General features: G+C 58.8%; 1 protein-coding gene across 1 annotated transcript in view; it reads right to left on the reverse strand.

The window, feature by feature from the left end:
• Positions 1–18,927, reverse strand: part of CYB5R3 (cytochrome b5 reductase 3) — a 27,615-nt gene extending 8,688 nt beyond the window's left edge. Inside the window, exons 1-7 of the mRNA XM_060656176.3 lie at positions 18,797–18,927; positions 10,937–11,068; positions 7,542–7,614; positions 7,050–7,156; positions 4,931–5,060; positions 4,354–4,437; positions 4,046–4,131 (exon numbers count right to left, since the gene is read on the reverse strand). Of these exons, the coding sequence (XP_060512159.3) occupies positions 4,046–4,131; positions 4,354–4,437; positions 4,931–5,060; positions 7,050–7,156; positions 7,542–7,614; positions 10,937–11,068; positions 18,797–18,817 (633 nt within the window). The 5' untranslated portion in view covers positions 18,818–18,927. The remainder of the gene's footprint in view (positions 1–4,045; positions 4,132–4,353; positions 4,438–4,930; positions 5,061–7,049; positions 7,157–7,541; positions 7,615–10,936; positions 11,069–18,796) is intronic.

Consider the following 18,927-nt stretch of genomic DNA (forward strand, 5'->3'; position numbering starts at 1 on the left):
CTGGCCCCACGTGACCCTGTCCTTCAGCCTGGTACCACCTCCTCCAGGAAGCCTTCCCGGACTCCCCAGGGGCATCAGCGTGCTCCTCACATGGGCCCTCTGACCACGGGCCTTTGCCTCATGCGTTCACAGATCACAGAAGATAGAAGGGGCTCCTCCAATCAGTGGGCAGCCTAACTGACCTCATGGGACTGTTATTAAACTGGGGGCCAAAGAGCTCTGTCAACCAGAAGGGATCGCCCACTCACAAAGCACTACTGAGCCCCTGGGCCAGGGCAGAATGGCCCTCCCCACGGAGGCAGACAGCGAGAGATGCAGAGATGTATTTTCTCTGTCCCACGTGACCAACGGCACCCAGACAGGCTCAGCGAAAGGGACTATTGGGGCCGCTTAGTGGCATCGAGAGGTGGGCAGGAAAAGACAAATAATCTGAAGCCACAGTGATGAACATTTGCTGAGTACCCGCTGCGTGGAGGGCGTCTTGCTACAGGAGGGGCTGACCCAGCCGTACTTGTTCTCATAAGGACCCTGCAGTCCTGATCCCTCAGTGTTCCCCTCTGGGAAATGGGCTGCAGGCAGGAAGCACGAGCCTCTGAGTGTCTCGGGGAGGAGGGTGTTGATCGTTTCTCCCATTTCTAAGGGGGGCAGGGGGCCGTGCCTGTGCTGATGGGAGTGAGAACACGGCCAGGGCTCAGGCTCGACAAGCTCTGTGTGAAAAACTAGAGAAAATATAGGAGAAAAGAAAAATCACCCAATAGTCTTCTCAGGTCAGTCTATTACCTGATAGAGATAACACGTTAGAATTTTTTGTGTATCTTTTAGACTTTGTTTTCTTTTTCTTTTCATGTTTGTTGGTCTATTTATTTATTTATTTATTTTAAGAGAGAGAGAGTGAGCACGTGCATGTGAGAGAGCAGGGGAGGGGCAGAGAGAAGAAGAGAATCCCAAGCAGCCTCCATTCTATCAGCCCTGAGCCTGACGCGGGGCTCGATCTCACAAACCATGAGATCATGACCTGAGCTGAAGTCAAGAGTCAGACACTTGACTGACGGAGCCACCCAGGCACCCCTAGACTTTGTTTTCTAATAACTACATATCCTTTCTTTTTAACAAAAATAGGACCAGGGCGTGCAGGCCACCTTGCCACCTGCTTTTTTTTTTTTTTAATTTTTATTTATTTTTGAGAGAGACAAACAGAGAGCATGAGTGGGGAAGGGGCACAGAGAGGGAAGGAGACACAGAATCTGAAACAGGCTTCAGGCTCTGAGCTGTCAGCACAGAGCCAGGTGCGGGGCTGGAACTCGGGAACACCGAGATCGTGACCTAGGCTGAAGTCGGACACTTAACCAACTGAGCCACCCAGGCGCCCCGCCACCTGCTCTCCTAAGGAAAGAACGCAGACCCCCCCATGCGTCACCGGTCTCTGAGCACCAACGCTTCCCTTACCAGCTGCCCAGCTTGTGCTGGACCAACGGACTGTTCCCTGCTGAAGGACATTTAAATCGTTTGAACACCCTCCTTCACAAACAATGTCTCCTTGACCATCCTCACTGCCCTAAGTTCTTAGATGAATCTGAGAAAGTGGAGTTTGGGGCAGAAAATTCCACGTGGGTAAGGCATTCAATACCCGCAGCCCCGTATTCCCTGGGTGGGCCTTTCTCACACCAGCAGCGACGAGACTGTCTGTCTTCCTACAGCTTTGCCAGCACTGTGTAAAGACCGTTTCACAGCTCTGCCCATCAGAGGCATGGAGCGTCGATCTCACGTTTGTTTGCTTGTTTGCTTTTAAGCAATCTCTACACCCAATGTGGGGCTTGAACCCATGGCCCCGAGATCGAGTCTCACGCTCTTCCAACCGGGCCAGCCAGGTGCCCGTATTTATTATTGTTTCAAAAAGAGAGACGTCGTATCCCTAGCTCTATCTTTTTAGTTTGAAAAGACTCTTTCTATAGTGGTGCTGCAGCCTGGGTTTTTTCCCCAGCTGTTAATCTACCTCATTTATAGGGTTTTTTTCCATTTTTAAGCAGATGGGCTCTCCTCTGGTGTTCTGTTTAGACGGCCCATCCCCATTCATTCATGCAACACTCACAAAAAGGCTCACCTAGCGCCTCTAACGCACCACTTTTCTACACGTACATTTTTAACCTAAACCTCATTTTACTTTAAGGTTAAAGTAGGGTCTACTCAGCACTTTCCAAAGTCATAGCAGCTGACCCAACGCTCCTTTCCATCTCTCTCCTCGGGTTTGAGACGCCACCTGCACCAACTGGACAGTCTCGTGTATACTCGGCCCTGTCCCTCGGCCAGTGCTATTCAACCGAACTTTCTGCCACGATGGATGTGGGAATGTTCCGGATCTGTGTTACCCGATACAGTAACCGCATGCCACGCGTGGCTACGGAACCCACGAGAGAGGGTGTTTTCCATCTTAGTTAATCTTCGCTAACTTAAATGTAAATAGCCACGTGTTCTAGCATGTTCTGGCACAGTCTGGATTTTCCATCGCGTCACCTGGAAACGCTTTAGCCCCAGTAAGCCCAGTTCTCGTGTGTGGCTTTGGAGCCACTGTTTCCATCACGGATGTGTTAGTAACACCATCAAGTCTACCTTGTTATTCTCTCTTTTCAAACTTCCTTGGCTGCACACGGACACTCTGTCTTCCCAGAACACTAGCACCTTGTGTGCGTGTTTCACTCTCCTTCCATCACGGGGCACGCTGGGACTCCCGAAGGCTCCGTGACCTGCCACGCTGCCCCAACGGAACGCAAAACCAGATACGGGATCCGGCGGCTTCCACTCAGCCAGACATCACAAAGGCTTGCAAAAACGTAAAACAAGACCGTATTTCCTAAAATACAGTTACTCTCGTACACTACGCTCTGCCTCGAGTCCTGGTCGCGCTCCTTCCTGTGCGACTGGCAGGTCCAGCACCTCTCCGGGTCTCTGAGCCCAGAGCTATATAAAGTGGAGATCATTCTACCGCCCAGCCCAGTGGGCCGACGGGCGTGAGGATGTCCTGTTCAGGTGACAGAGGACTGACAGCCTCCAGAGACTAACCCAGCAGCACCAAGTGGAACCAGCGTCCCCCATCCCACCTCACCCCATCCCCACCACCTCGGAACACTGGCTCTTCCCACCCACCCCCGGGCCCCTTGGCAGCCCCCTCGGTGGGCCTCAGAGCTGTGTCCTGCAGCTGTGCGGGCCCAAGGACTCAGGCAGGCCCCTCCCCCTCTGAGCTTGGTTCCTCAAAGATGGACGGTACAGAGCCTGGGCCAGATGGGCCCTGGGGCAAGCTGACCTGAACCACATCCGAGAGGCGCAGGGGGCTGGGCATGGCCCCCCCACTGTTGGGGGATGGGTGTCTCACCTTGGCTTTGCCCCAAAGGGGTATCACTCTGCAAAACCCACACATTCAGTCATAAAACAATGAATCTAGAAAGACCCTTGGGATGACCTGGCTTCATCAGTTCATTCCACAATGAGGGAGCAGAGCCCAGAGACGGCAAGTGGCTTGCCCGAGGCCACACGGCAGGCCTGGGCAGGCGGGCAACAGGCACGGGGAGGGGGACACGCACTCAGGAGCCAGAGAGACCGGGTCCAAACCCCGCCCCAACACCCCCAGGTCAGGGACGGCATGCACGTGTGCTCTTGGCCCCTCTGGCTCCAGGCCAGCCCCCACCCAGCCCAGTGTTCTTGCCCTTCACTGCTGGGTTCCTCACTGTTTGTGGAGTGAGCTCTGAGATTCAGAGGAAGCAGCCAGGGAGCAAACCCCAGGGGGTGGGGGGTGCTCCAGAAGCATCACCCCCTCCGCCCCCCCCCCACCCCCTCCCCCCCCAAGCAGCCCCACTCAGGTCAGACCCTGGGCTCTGGACTGTAAAGCCTGACGCCCACCAGCTACAGCGAAAGCTACCTGTGCACAGGACGCTCAGAGGACCCTCACGTTTCAGCCACACAGCCGTGCAGACCCCCCCATGGGTGCCCCACAGGGGCCGGCGCCCCCTCTGGGGGAGCCGGGCCTGCGTATCTGTCGGGAACACTCACTGACCTGGTTGGCAAAGAGCAGGTGGCACACGGTGTGGTCATCTGGGTCTTTCATGATGGCGCGAATCACTTGTAGCATCGGAGTGATGCCTGCAAAACAGCAGCCCCCCACGCTGTGAGTACCAGCTGTGTATGGGCACACAGGCCCAGCAGCGCCAGGCAGGCACGGGGTGGGGTGGAGGGGAGGTGCCAAGACAACCAGGCCTGGGCTCCTGACCTTGGGGAGCTCACGACTGCTTCTATCTGTGCCCTGACCCTGACCTGTGACATCTGCCTGCTGGGGGCTCAGCGAAGGGCTCTGGGTCCACATACCGGTGCCTCCTGCAATCATGCCGACAGACTTCGCCGTCTTGATGACGGGGTTGGATTTCTTGTCTGGACGGATGGCAAACTTTCCTGGGAAGAGAAGGTAGAAGGAGACGGGGAGACCCCAGCTCTCAAACAGGCTGTACTTGGGGCTGGACGGGCTGGGGAACCCGCTTCCGCTTCGGCGGCCTGAGGTGTGGGCAGCCAGCTGGGGACAGGGAGAGGATGTTCCGGAAGGCGGAGCTACAGGCCAAGGGGAGCGCGAGGGTGAGCCCCTCACTCCCACCGCAGACGGTACTGGGGGGCAGGGGGAGGCTGGGGAGCGGGACGTGCTCCAGCTCGAAGCTTTCACTTGTTTTCAGACAAACCAAGCTGGTCTGGGGGCCACATCTGGCCCCCAAGGGCAGCCCGTGTGCAGGCCCTGTGCTGGCCAATCTCCCTCCTCTATGGCCGAATAAACCGAGGCCCCAGAGAGGAGACGGCCTGCCCAACAAGAGTCACCCACCCAGACAGCGGCAGAATCGGGGCCCTGCACCCAACCTTCACCACGCCCGCAGGGCCCCGGGATTCCAACCCAAATCACCTTTGCCCTGGTAGACCAGCAGCCCGTTCGGGCCCCGGAACTCAATGGTGTCCCCAATCTTCATGCTTTCCAGGTACTGGGACATCTTGCCCCCAGCAGGAAACTTGGGATGGGTGTCTTTGAAGTAAACCTGCAAGACATTCCCACAGTCCTTCCTCCTATCTGCAGGGTCACCAGGGTAAGGCTCCGGGCCACAGAGGCAAGAGAGGAACCTCTTCTGGGTTTCTTCTGCAGCCTGTGTGTGGCTTTCTCACGCAGTGCCCCGGCCAGCCGTCTGCGTGCCAGCCCCCCCGGAGTCCGCCCTTCCCCAACATCCCCCGGGAACACAGAGCCTCGGCCTGCTGCACAAGGCGACCAACCCGAGGGCCTGCTGCATCAATGTTCTGCGGAGAACTGTCTCCGTGCCCCCTCCCTGCAGGAGATTCCCACGCGGTCAGCGCAGAAAAGCCTCTGGGGAGATGGGCTGGGCCCCACCCCTTCTGTGTATCCTCAGCTCTTTCCGTTCTGTGCTGTCATAGAGACAGCACTCCTGGAACAATTCCCCACTGCCACCCCCCACCCCGCCGTGCCCTTTGGGACTTCCCCTCCGGAAGAAGGGAAGGGCTACAAGAAAGACATGGGGAGACCGAGGGTGAGCAGCTCGCCCTGGCCAGGGCTGAGAGTGCTGGGCCTCGAGGGGCAAGCAGGAGTGATGGGCAGGGAGGGGGCAGCTGGGGAGGGGGCGGGGACAGGGAGAGGCATGTGGGCCAGGACTCTGGCCAACGGGGAGCAGGGAGCGAGGTCTCTGAGGCAGGAGGGTCTGGTCTTCCTGAGTCTCCCATCCTCTACTTGGATCCCCCCCCCCCCCACCGACACCTTCTCCACATCCGGCTAGAGTGATTCCAACAAGAACAGAGGTCCGAACCGGACCACCTTCCCTCTCCTTCTGGATAAAGGCCCAAACCTTACCGGGCCCCCAAGGCCCTGCCTGCCCCCCAACCTCCCCCTTCTTGTCCTCTGAAGCCCCCGCCCTTTGCGTCAGTCTAAAAGCCTCCTTCTGACTTCAGGGCCTTTGCTCGGGGAAGGTCCTTTTCCTTCCTCTCTGTCTGGGCAACGCGTCCTCGGCCCCCACATCTCACCCCCCTGTTGCCTGCCCAGGGGAGCAGCGCCCATCACCCCACCTGCCTCAGCTCTGGTGCCATTCCAGGCGCTCAGTCTCACATGTTTGTCCCCTGGAGCAAGGGGGTCCGCTCTCCAGGCAAAGACAGGCTCCCGAGGCTAGGCCTGGGCACCCAGCACGATCAAAATGACCCCAAGCTAAGGAGGGACCCTGCTCCCTTCCCGCCCTCACAGCCCCCGGGCCTCAGCTCTGGCCCAGAGGGGGTCTCTGCCGGTCCCTCCACCATGAAGTGCCTAGTGAGGGGACCCACGCAGCGGAGGTAGGACAGTAAGCCTGGTCCACAGGAACGCTGAGCCAGGGTGGCCATGGGGGTCGGGGCCCATACTGGGAGGGCCTCCGACAGCCCACATCCAGGCCTGGGCTGGTTGGACGTGTAATCCAAGAACATGGATCGTTCGGGAAAAGCCTGTGCTTCTAACTGTCACAAAAGTGTACTGTGCTGTGGTTGGCGTTGCTTTTTCCACTCAATACGATGATTTTTAAGATCCTTGCTGGTTATCCTGCGCCTCCACAGTGTGTGCTCAGCCCTGACCCGCGATGGATCCCAGGTCTCCGGACAACAGCCCCAAGCTCCTCACACTGCTCCTGAGGGGCCCGTGGGCCGTTTCCTCAGGAAAGGACCTGCCGGTCACAGAGACCGCGTGACCGAGTGCAGTGAAGCGAGCACCCGGGGGCCACCACCAGGGACCCGGTGCCCCAGGCTTTGCCCGTCCAAGAGCGGGAAGGTGAGCCCCGCACGAGCTGCTCGACCTTCCCGGTTTCTCTTCTGCGGACGATCTGTCCTGAGTTGAAGACGCTCGTCCTGAGCCCCAGCGCCTGCCCTCCGCCGAGACCTCCATACTGGCTTTTGCTGGGGAGCCAGAGTTTGCCAATCGTTCAGAAACCAGGCGCAAGGGGGCACTGGGCCTTCAGAGACCAGCTCACCCCCGCCCCCACGCGGTCATGGCCCTGAGACCTCACCTTGATGACCAGGTCCACAAAACCCTTGTCGTCATCGCTGGAGACGGGAGTGTAGGGCCGGATGACCAGGTTGCCATCGATTCGAGCCGAGAGGTAGATGTGCTGGCCTGCAGGACGAGGAGGGGTGACTCCGGGAGTTCCGGAGGGGCCGCCAACTGTCTCTGCGGGGCCCACTGAGTCCAGTCAACCCACCGCCCTTTGCCCCGCCCCGTACTGAAAGCCTGGCCTGGCTTCGGCTCCACGACCCCCTTCCCGCCCCCACGGGGATTCCCACCATGTCCCAGTTCCTGCAGCCACACCTTTGCTCACGCTGGTAGCGCTGCCGGGGACAGCAGCGACTTCCCCTCTCGGGCTGACGCTCATCCCCGGAGGCCCCCATGGCTGTCGCCTTCTCCTTGAAGCCTTCCCCACTCTCCCGAGTTCAAGGGCAAAGCTCCCACCCCTGCGGCCCAGCACCCGGTTCCACTTGGGCTGGGTCAGGGCTGCGCTCACCGACGGGGAGGCCCAGGATGTGCTGGGGCGACGGCAGGGCGAAGCGGAACCGCCGGGTGTCGTGGTTGATAACCTGCAGAGAGGCCCGAGCTGTTAGACGGCACCCGGGGCAGGGGGACCCCCAGACCTCCGAGCTCCCGGCGCCCAGTGTGAGAAGTGATGCTGATTCACGCGGACTCACAAGCTGCACACACACGTGTGCCAACGCTGGGTGTGCCTCTGCTCTCACTGGCCCAGAGAAGGGCAGGGACCCAACCGGGGCCACACAGCAAGGTGGTCGGGGTAAGGAATGAACTCGGATCCCAAAGGAAGGCTGCCAGACGGCTCAGAAAATTCTGGGGGCAAGAGAGAGGATCCAAGCCTGCCATCAGCTTGGACAGTGTCCTGGGGTGGCAGGAAGAGCTTGGGCCCCGGGCTGGCAAACTAGGGGCAGGGCCGAGACAAGGCCTCTGTGGGGTCTCCCCTGCACCCGGTGCAGCCAGGAGCATGGGTGTGGAGGGGCCGTCCGGACGGCAGGCAGCTGTCGGGCACACGTTCACGCCCACGTGAGACTAGGCGATGTGGCAATGTGCACTCGTGGACACGGTGTCATCACTGGGGACAACAGACTTCTCCGAAGGCACGGAGCATCGCTCTGAGCGTCCCTGAAGTGTGCAAGCAGAGCCCGGGGGTCTGATCCCAGGAAGCCAGAGCCCAGCCACCTCTCAGGACACGGGGCTCGGCAGCCAGCGGTCTCCCCGCCCCAGCAGCCCAGGCCCGAAGCCGCATCCCCCCCCGAAACCTTGCACTCCATGCAAACTGAGCCCCAGGCCTCCTGGGAACGGAGCCCAGGGTTCTCAACTGGTCCTGGGGCTCCAGGTCAGAAACCCACATGCCAGTTTTTGGAAGAAGAACAGAAAGGAGGGAAAAACACTGATAATTATTGTGCCGGCCAACGCTAGCAAGGCACAGCAAAAGTCACGCGCGAACATCGGTGCAGAGCTCCGCACGGTGCCGGCATTCGGCTGCTGGCCATGATGAGCTGAGCAGTAGAGCCGCAGAGGTTCAAGGGGACCTTGCAAGTCAGTGGGCCCAGGAAGGGCAGGCGGTGGGGGCCTCCCTGTGCCTGTGGGGGAGCTCGGCGAAAGTTTCCCAAAGTCGACCCACCTGCTGACCCCAAAAAGCCACCGCTAGGCTATAACGGGCGTGGGGGCAGATTTAACTGCTAGGACATTTGCCACAGGCCCGGTCAAAGGGAACTGGGGGGGTCCACCGTGTGACGTCCCCATGAGGAAATACGAGACAGTCATCAATGAGCTAGGGGTGCACCTGGGCGGCTCCGTCAGTTGAGCGCCCAACTTCGGCTCAGGTCACGGTCTCGCAGTTCGTGGGTTCGAGCCCCACATCAGCCTCTCCACACTCAGTACAGAGCCTGTCCCACTCTCTTCCCCTCCCCCGCTTGTGCTTTCCCAAAGATAAATAAATTTAAAAAATAATAATAATGAACCAGGGGAGCCTGGGGGGCTCAGTCGGTTAAGCGTCCAACTGCAGCTCAGGTCATGAGCTCACTCACGGTTCGTGGGTTCGAGCCCCACATCAGCCTCTCCACTCTCAGTACAGAGCCCGCTTCAGATCCTCTCTGCCCCTTCCCCGCTCACGTGCTTTCTCTCTCTCTCTCAAAAATAATAAAAAAATTTTTTTAATCAGGCTATTGAAAGAAAGAGAAAGTAAGTACACACCTAAAACTCCATACGTCATATATACGCGAATGTGATGCCCAGAAGAAGGCTCACACTGGCCCATGAATGGGACCCTCTGCACAGGGGTGGAGTGGGGGGGATGGGAAGGATGGGGCATTCATACTTTATAAACAGGATTTTTAGAGTGAACATGTATAAATCATACATTACTTCTGGAATTAAAATTGTTAAAATGTCTACAAAACATATTGAAAGGGTAAGTCTGGTCTCATCCGGGAAGTGGCGGGTTTTTATCCTCTTTGGTTTTTGACTTTTCAATGAACTCCTGGTACGAAAGCCGCTCAGGAAGCCCCAATTCTGTGCCTCAGGGACTTGGGACTGATGTGGAGCCTAGGGTGGAGCAGGGGCCCAGGGTTCAGGGCCTTGCAGGTGACTTTCTCTGCTCCATGACTCAGTTTTCCCTGTCACACCCCTTCCGAGGCAGCTGCGGGTGGCCAGAAATAGCACAAGGGAGGGGTTCTGATGAGGGAGAGAAGAGCAGCCGCTAAAGGGAGGCAGGGCAAGGGAGGGAGAGGGTGGTTTTAAATCATGATCAGAAGTTTGAAACGGAAAAGCGTCCAACAGGGAGGGCGGGAGCAAGCCTTCCAGAGAGGCAGGGGGAGCCACACAGAGGGATCATGAGATCACGCGGGGAATCTGCACAGATGCAAAAGATATCTGAGTCCAAGAAGCACCAGGCCCCGAGTCGATGGCCGTGGGGGCGAGGAGGAGTCATTAGCTTTAAGGAAAGGGGCACCGGGACGGGAAGCATGTGGGACCAAGACAACGGGCAGGCCTGAGTCCTGGTCCTTCCCCTAACACACAGTGTGACCTCCGATACCCCCCTACTCCTCTTTTGCCCTCTGTTTTCCCATCTGTTCAATGGGTGCTTAGACCCAAAAGTCCTGAGGGGTCCCTCTTGTTCTGACCTTCTGTGGGATAGAGAGTGTGGTTCAGAGAACAGGCTCTGTGGTCAGAGACATAGGTTCAAATCCCTTTGCCACTTACTAGTAGCCTTAGAAAGGGACATCACTTCGGGGCACCTGGGTGGCTCAGTCAGTTAAGTGTCCAACTTCAGCTCTGGTCATGATCTCATGGTTCGTGGGTTTGAGCCCCACATCCGGCTCTGTGCTGACAGCTCGGAGCCTGGAGCCTGCTTCGGATTCTGTGTCCCCCTCTCTCTCTGCCCCACCCCTGCTTGTGCTCTGTCTCTCTGTCTTTCAAAAATGAATAAACATTAAAAAAAATAACATTTTTTAAAAATTTTTTTTAACGTTTATTTTTGAGACAGAGAGAGACTGAGCATGAATGGGGGAGGGTCAGAGAGAGGGAGACACAGAATCTGAAACAGGCTCCAGGCTCTGAGCTGTCAGCACAGAGCCCGACGCGGGGCTCAAACTCACGGACCGAGAGATCATGACCTGTCAGACCCGAAGTCGAAAGCTTAACCAACTGAGCCACCCAGGCGCCCCCAAAAAAATAACATTTAAAAGAAAGGGACATCACTTCAATTTTCCCATCTGTGAGATGGGCAGACAATAGGACCTACTTCGGGGGCGGGGGGAGGGGGGCACGCCCTGGGCACACAGCAGGTGCCAACAAACACTGTGATGCAGGCAGGGAGACAGAGGAGCCTCCGGGGGCCCATACCCCGCCCCCATGGTGACTGGCACTCACCTCCTTGTCGATGAGCCTCAGTGGGTACTTGATGTCCGGGCTCTCAAGGGTGATGGCCGGGGTGGAGCGATGGAACAGCTTCATGAGCAGGTTGTAGAGGAACCAGACTGGGGAGAGGACCACGTGGCCCAACTGAAATGACAGTGACGGACCCACGAGGTCAGCGTGGGCACGGGGAGGGGCCTGCCACCTGCCTTTCCCGCAAACACACCAGTCGTTTCCAGGTGTTTCCACCTCCAGGCCTCGCTCTGCTCATGCTGTCCCCTCTTCCAGGAGCACCCTCTCCCCCACCATCCTCATCCAGGGAACCCCATCACCTACTTTGGTGCCGGCTGGGAGAAGTTACAAAAACAAGACACGTGAAACCTATCAGTTATTCCTAAGTCGCTGGAAAAGCTCCATTTCCCAGACGAACCAGGACAAAGAAAGCTACATAACTGGGCATGTATCCCTTTTCACTCTGGCTGCTAGGAAGCTCAGAGTAAAGCTCACAAGTAACTATGCTTAACCTTGAGCACTGGGTGCCTGTGCTCCCTCCCTCCTTCCCTTCCTTTAGTCAGTTTCCCTGGTCCTATTAAGTGATCTCAAGTGCTAGCTCTATTTAGACAGACAAACCCCCGAGCCCCAGGATTCCGCCTTCAGGTGTGGGGGACAGCTGAGGCACTGAACTGGACACTGGGAAGCTCTGCTCCTTGTTGGCTGTGTGATCCTAGGTAAGTCCCTTCCCCTCTCTGAACTGGACCAGGTGACCTGCAAGGTCCCCTGAAGCTCTGAGAGTCTACTGCTCAGCACCATGCTGAGCCCCACACACGTGTTAATCTCAGGACAACCCTCATAGGGTTGCAGATGAGCAAACAGCTCAGAGGGGTGCAGCAACTTGCCCACACTCACACAGCTGGTGGGTGGGGAGCTGCAATTTGAACCTGAGTCCACCTGCTTCCCCAGTCACCCTCTTAAACTACCGGCCCATGCTCACCGTGCTGTGTGACCCTGAGAGGCTCCTCCTTGCCAACGCCCTGCCCCCCACATCTCAACCTCACAAAGACCCTAAGAGGTGGTTTCGATTTTTGAAAAACAGACAAAACCCAAATCTACTGGCCACCTGTGCTTTCTAGCTGTTTCTTTGTCCCTGGGCAAATCACTTAGCCTCTCCGAGTCGCTTCTCCATCTGTGAAACAGGATCATTTCATCTGTCTACAGCCATGAGGAAACAGTGAGGGCTATTCTCCAGAATAACTGGCCAGGGCTCCTCCAAAATGTCAATGGCACACACAAAAAAAACAAAAACAAAGAAAGGGTGGAGAACCGGTCCAGATTAAAGAAAGCTCTTGTGGGTTGAACGGTGGCCCCCAAAAGATAAATCCATCCAGATCCTGGGAATGTGTCCTCACCTGGAAAAGGGGTCTTTGTAGATGCAACTCAACTAAGGGTCTTGAGACGAGATCATCTTGGAATACCCTGGTGGGCCCTAAACTCCGTGACAAGTGTCACCGACAGCCACCCGAAGCAAGAAGAGACAAGAAGGACCCTCCCCTAGATTGCCAGACAGGTGATCTGCCAATACCTTGATTTCAGACTTCTGGCCTCCAGAACCGTAAGGGAGTCATTTCTTTTATGCTAGTTTGTGGTGATTTTTTACACAGTCCTAGGGAACCAACACAGAGGCCAGAGAGACAGAACAACGGAATGTGGTGTGTGGTTTTGGATTGAATCCTGGGCCAAAAATAAAATAGTTATTATAAACGTCAATACTGAGGCAATTGGCAAAATACGAATCAAGGCCCACAGATTAGACACGAGCATTGGATCGATGCTACTTTCCTGATTTGATCCACTGCTCTGTAATTAGGCAACAGAACATCCTTGCTCTTAGGAGGCACCCACTGAAGTACTTGGGGACACCGTGTCTGTAACTTACTCTCAGATAATTAAAAAAAATAAAATATGCACACACACCTAACAAAGCAAATACAATAACCGTTTACAGTTGGGCCATCCGGGCAAAAAGTTTACAAGAATTCTTCGTACATTCTTGCAATTTCACTGTAAGTTTGAAATAACTTCAAAATAAAACTAGGGCTGGGGTGGGGAGAAGGCCACAATGGTGGTTCAAACAGTGAGGCCGGGAGCACAAAACACTGCTTCTCCAGAAAGCTGGCTCATGTCTTGTTCGGCACCCGTGACCAGTACACCTCCCTGACTTCGGTTCTCTCACCAAACGACCATGTGTTCTTATCATAATCCTACTAGATCCCTTTTTTGCCTTGGTTGCCAGGAAGCTCAGAGCCAAGTTCTCTGCTGGCACGGAGGCCTCTCTGCTTCCTTTGAGGGCTTCCTGAGGTAGTGAATAGACTTGGAGGTGGTCCCTGCCCTACTCAGGCTGGGTGAGAGGACCCTGCTCTCTCGAGGCCCACCCTACTGCTCCCTGGCTTCCTAGAAGCCTTGCCAGGATTCCCACTCTGTGTCAGGTGCTCTGGCCGAGTACCTGAGCCTCAGTGTCTCATCTGTAGAAGGAAGGTAAGAGCTACCGCTCGGCCCACCTCCTGGGGGAGTCAAGATATGAGATGAGATAAGGGTGCCCAGGCCACAGAGGGATGTGGGCGCACACACAGGAGCTTCTCTTGACCCCCAAGTGAAGGAAGGGCAGAAGCACCAAGATCCCGCGCCAGGCCTGGCCCCTGCTCCCCAAACCGGCCCGGCGGCTTCAAGTTACCCCGTTGCGCCTGTTACAGGCGCTTTGTCGGGCTTAGAACAAGGTGCCTCTCTCCCAGGCGGGGCCTCCAGGCTGAGTGCGGTCCAGGCCTCACCCCACAGAGCCCCGGGTCTGTGATTGATGGGTCCGAAGGAACGGGCTGTGGGAGCCAGCCAAGGCTCCCCTCTCCAGCCCCACCCACCACGCGGCAGGGGTCTCTGGCGGCCGCACATTTAACCAGCACCTACCGCGTCCCAGGCACCGCACAGCGTTCTACCCGTCCTGGGTCTCCTTAAAGGCCCTCGTTAAAGCCCCAGCTCAGGACCTCAGGAGAGAATCGTGGCCTCTCCAGGCCCCACACCCCTCAAGTGCAAGGGGACAGTCTCCTCCAGGGCTGGGGAGGACAGGAAGACAGGTGAGAGGGCCGTGCACAGAGCAGACGCAGAGAACGTTCCCAAGCTGGCACGGCTCCAGGAGTGGGACGTGAGGTCCCGGAGATATTCCTCGTTTTCACCTTGGCTGTAGGCGCTGTGATTATCACCAGGGTACAGATAAGGAAACTGAGGCCCAGAGAAGGTCAGCGTCTTGCCCCAGGTGCACCACAGCGGATCCTTGGACGACCACACTCACAAGTGATACTACTGTCCCTGTTTCTCAGAGACGTTAAGTGACTTGCACGTGGTCCTACAGCAAGTCAAGGGTGGAGCCAGGACTCAACCCCAGGCCCGTCCAGCCCTTCCCCAGCCACCTCCCAGGACAGGTGCCCTCTCTGTGCCCCAGCCACAGAGCCCAAGGCCCGAATCCCACAGCCTCATACCCTGCCTCTCGTGATGAGGCCCCAACTGCCAAACCAACAGGCCACCCATCCCCTCCTCAAACACCCACGATGGCTCCCCGCTGCCTGCCTCCACTCAAGGCCCCTGCCATGTGGCTATAACGCTGGCCATAAGCCTTTCCTCAGGCCTTTGCACACTCTTCTTTCTGCCCCAGATGCCCTTCCTCTTCCCTCATCCAGCCAGGAAACTCCTACTCATCCTTCAGACCCCAGTCTAAATGTCAAATCTTCCCTGACTGGCCCCTCCCTAGCTCATCAGGCCCTCGGCAGACTTCCATAGCCGCTGCTCCCCTCTCTAAACTCCCCTGGGACTGAGGACTATTCTGCAGATTCCTCTGCCATGTCAAGCGGAGAAGCCATATCCATGGGGAACACTGGTTAGGGAGAAAGTGGAGTGAAGTTAGGTTTGCGTCGTAGGGAGCCCGGGAGATGAACTTGAAGGACAGTGAGAGCCAACTGGAGTTGTGTTTGGTGCTCCCTGGAGTTTTGATTTCCCCCAACACAGCCGCTTGGCCCTCAGCTCATTGTACAATCTGCAGAGAACCTTCCCCTGTATTTCCTCACTGACCCGCAGCGGTAGGAAATAGACCAACTGCATTCTTCATTTAACAAATGAGGAAACCAAGGCTCAGGGAGGCCCTGGGTGGAGGCCGCAGTCCTAGCCCAGACCTTCCAGCTTCCAAGTACCAGCCTCGTGTACCCGGGATGCCAGCCATGGCTCAAACGGCTGGGCCAGAGCCTACGTGTGGTCACGGTCGCCGTGAAACAGCAGATCCTAGATCAGAAGCCCCAGAAGGGGCAGGGGTGGGGGGGTGGGGGAATCTGTGGTCTCATCACCATTGCATCCCCAGAGCTCAGAGCAGGGACACTCAAACATGTGTGGATAAATTCGTGAAGGGACAGCAACAAGCAACCCCCCCCCCCCCCCCCCCAGGTCTCTGTCTGACTCTTTTTATTTTGCCTGGAAGTTTCAGGAGTCAGGGCAAGAGGCCAGATCCCTCCCGGGTGAGGGCGGGGCACCAGCTCATCTTGTCCCTTTGAAGACCCACAGTCCTCCAGAGCACAGGCCGGGGTGGCTCCGATCCTAGCTTCGATCCTGGCTTCCTGGCGGCTCCGCATCTGTGAGGCACGCCTACCGCGTGGAGGGATGCTGGGATCAGAGCCATGGCCGGAAGGAGCCGCCCATGTGGGCAGCTGATAAATGTCAGCAGCAGCCCTCCTTCCAGCCTCCGGTCCCCAAAACTGGGCTATGCAGAGCGAGGTACAGCTGCTTGGCTCCTATCATCTCACATAATCCTCAAGCCTAGGAGACGGGAGCTGATACCACCCCCATTTCGGGCGAGGAAACAGAGGCCTGGGTGAAAGACCTGGCCCGAGGGCCAGGATGTGAACCCAGGCACGTGACCGAGTCCACGCACTGAGTCACCGGACCGCCCTGCCTCTCTGCGCCTGTGGACTCTGCATATGTACGAACTCCTACCTGGGGAGGCAGCTGTGGGCAGACCCTTGCTGTCAGTCAGTCCTTCAGGCCAGAAACCCCAGTGAGCACACCTATCGGGACTCACGGGGGATTCGGGGAACACCAGCCAGGGGACCCTGCCCCTGAAGAGCTCAAGCCAGTGGGGAAGACAGACACAGTCCCGGGAAAGGGAGCAATGGAAAGTTAAAGGTGGAGGCTCTACCAGATTCACAAGGGGTAGGGATGCCCTGTTCCTACAACCTGGGGGCAGAATGAACTCTGCAGCCCCTCCTAGTCCACGGTACCACCCCCACCCCTGCAAGTCGTGGACAGAGTAAACAGGAGGCAGATGGTGGAAGCCAAGGCCCCACCCCAGCTCCCCCTCAGCCTCGCTGCTCAGACACACACACGTACACATGTGTATGCACACATGCGCGCACACACACACAGTCACCACAGCCCCTCGGGGGGATCGAGGGGACAGCTGCCCCCCAGGCCTTGACCTGGTGCCCCGCAGGCCGTGCTCGGCCCACCGGGGAACCCACCACCTGCTTTTCCTCACCTCTGCTGACACAGAAAGAGAGAGGGAAAGGGGCAGCCAGAGTCCCAGGATGTCTCCAGGGCGCCCCCAGCTCGCGCACCATTGCTGAGGGGATGGGCAGCCTTGCTGCCCCCCACACGGCACCCTGCCCAGCTGCCCCACTCCGTGGAGTTCCCTACTGGGACCCGGGCACCCGCTCTACCCAGGTGGGGTCTGAGCACAGGCCTAGCCCTCCCGGGGGGCCGGCTCCCGGTGCTGAGGCTTACCTGCCTGCCGCCCGCCAGCCGCCCCACTGGGATCTGAGTGTCCACCTCCCTCTGGGTCCCCTTCTCAGGAAGTGGAAGGAAGTGGGAGGGAGTGGAGGAAGTTCTGCAGCGGGGGGCTCCTGGCTCGGAACCGTGGGGGAAGTGCACCCAGGAGGAGGGGCAGGTGGACAGCAGAGCCACTTTCCGTGGAGGAGACACAGTCCCGCTCCCCTGGAGCTAGGGGCGAGGGCCACGGAAGAACCACAGAGCTGCGGGGGCAGCGAGCAAGCCTGGGACTCTACCTGTCGTGGCGGTCTATCGGGGCCCACTGAGCACTCACGGATATGCCGGGGGCAGGGGAGCCACGGTCCCGGCTGGCAGGCCAAACCCCCGATGTTCCCCCAAGTGCCAGTCCCTGAGCTGGGGCCCCCTGGAGTATAGGAGGAGGCCTCCTGCAGAGCCTGTACACCCCAGATAAGAGTCTGGTGCCCAGAGCCTGAGCCGGCCTCCCGCAGACCCTGTGGAGCTGGTGCGCCAGGAGGCCCGGCTAGGGTCTGCTGTGGGCATTTTGGGCTAGGTGGGGACCCCAGCAGGTCAATCCCTGCCCGCCTCTTGGACAGAGGGGGCCGTGGAGCTGGTGAGTCTCCTAACTCACAAGGGGGGTGCAAGGGGGCCTTGGCAAAATGTATGGAGCGGCCACATGCTGGGGGCACAGTGACAAATCCAACCAGCACCAGCTAGAAAGCGAGAAGCACTGTGGGAAAACAGCAGGGGTGGGGGTTCAGGGGCGGGGTTGAGTAACGAAGGAGGAGGGTCAGGATGTTACCCTCAGTAATGCCCACAGGTTTGCCCTGGGCAAGGCTGCTCCTAGGTCTGGATGTCCCCCAGAGTCCTGGGCTGGGCCACAACTGCAGGAACAAATACCCGGAGGCCAAGAGAACCATTTGCCTCACCCTGAGCAGGAGGCTCACAGAGCCAGAGGGAAGAGGCAGGCGCCTGGGGTGGAGGTGGCTGCGGACGCAAGTGGCTCTGGGCCTAATCCTCTTGATGCCCGCCCTGCCACTGCTCCCGGTGCCCAGCCAGCTCCCGGGACCAGAGCACGCCCGGGGGTGGGGGGCAGGAGGGAGGCTGGAGCACCCGTCCCCAGGCCCTCCACTGTGGCTTTTGAGAAATCCCAGAGAGGAGGCACCGGGAGTCCCAAAAGTGACAGCATGATGGTGGACTTTGGAGCCCCACGAGTTCAGCACCACCACCCCCAGCATGGGAAGGCGGCCAAGTGTGAGTCGAGTTTCTTCATCTGTGAAACCGGGCTCCTCGCGAGGGCCTCACAAGTCTTGCAGCCCCGCAGCAGCAGGCAGGGGTGCAGCGGGGTCACCGGTGCCCGGAGAAGCCAGGAACCCTGCCATGCAGCCGCATCGCCCGCACGCGCCCCCTCCCACATTCACGCGCTCGCAGAAACTCTCACACACGTGCACTCGGCCACACACCCTCTCACTCACTCATACTCTCCTGTACTCGCACCTCACACCACACCCACTCCGTATGCTCACACTCAGCCACACATCTGCACACACACACACACACACACACACACACACACACACACCCGCGGGCGCTCGCGCACTCTCGTGCACGCTCACAGTTCACAGCACACCCCGCCGTGTCATGTTCACACTCGGCCACACACGTGCACTCACCGACTCGCGCGCACTCGCATTCTCACACGCACTCCCGTGCACACTCGCACACCCGGGCACACGCCAACTTTCCCAGCCACACCCTCTCTCCCACCCTCGCTCGCAGGGCTCACGCGCAGCCCGCTCCGCCCCCCACGGGGCGGGACCCGGAGGGATGCGGGCGGCGGCGGGGCGCCCCAGTGCCCGTCAGCCGGGTGCCCGCCGCCCGCACGCCCCTCGGGAGGAGGGCTGGGTCCCGGCCATGGAGGGCCGGGGCGTGAGTCACGGCGCCCACCGGGCACGCGCGCGGCGGATGGGGGGGGGGGGGCCCGCGCTCCCGACCCCGCGGCCCCGTCCCTGCCCCCCGCGCCCCCCGCGCCCCCCGCGCCCCCCGCGCCCCCTCCCCGCCTACCGTGCTCAGCTGGGCCCCCATGGTGGCGCCGCGCCTCGCTCGCTCCGCCGCCGCCGAGACAGTCGGGCCGCCGCGCCCAGGGCCCGCCCCCTAGCGGCGTCACCCTCGGAGGGGGGGCGGGGCCGAGCGGG

The sequence above is a fragment of the Panthera onca genome, chromosome B4, assembly GCF_046562875.1.
Source record: "Panthera onca isolate mPanOnc1 chromosome B4, mPanOnc1 haplotype 2, whole genome shotgun sequence".
Lineage (NCBI taxonomy): Eukaryota > Metazoa > Chordata > Mammalia > Carnivora > Felidae > Panthera > Panthera onca.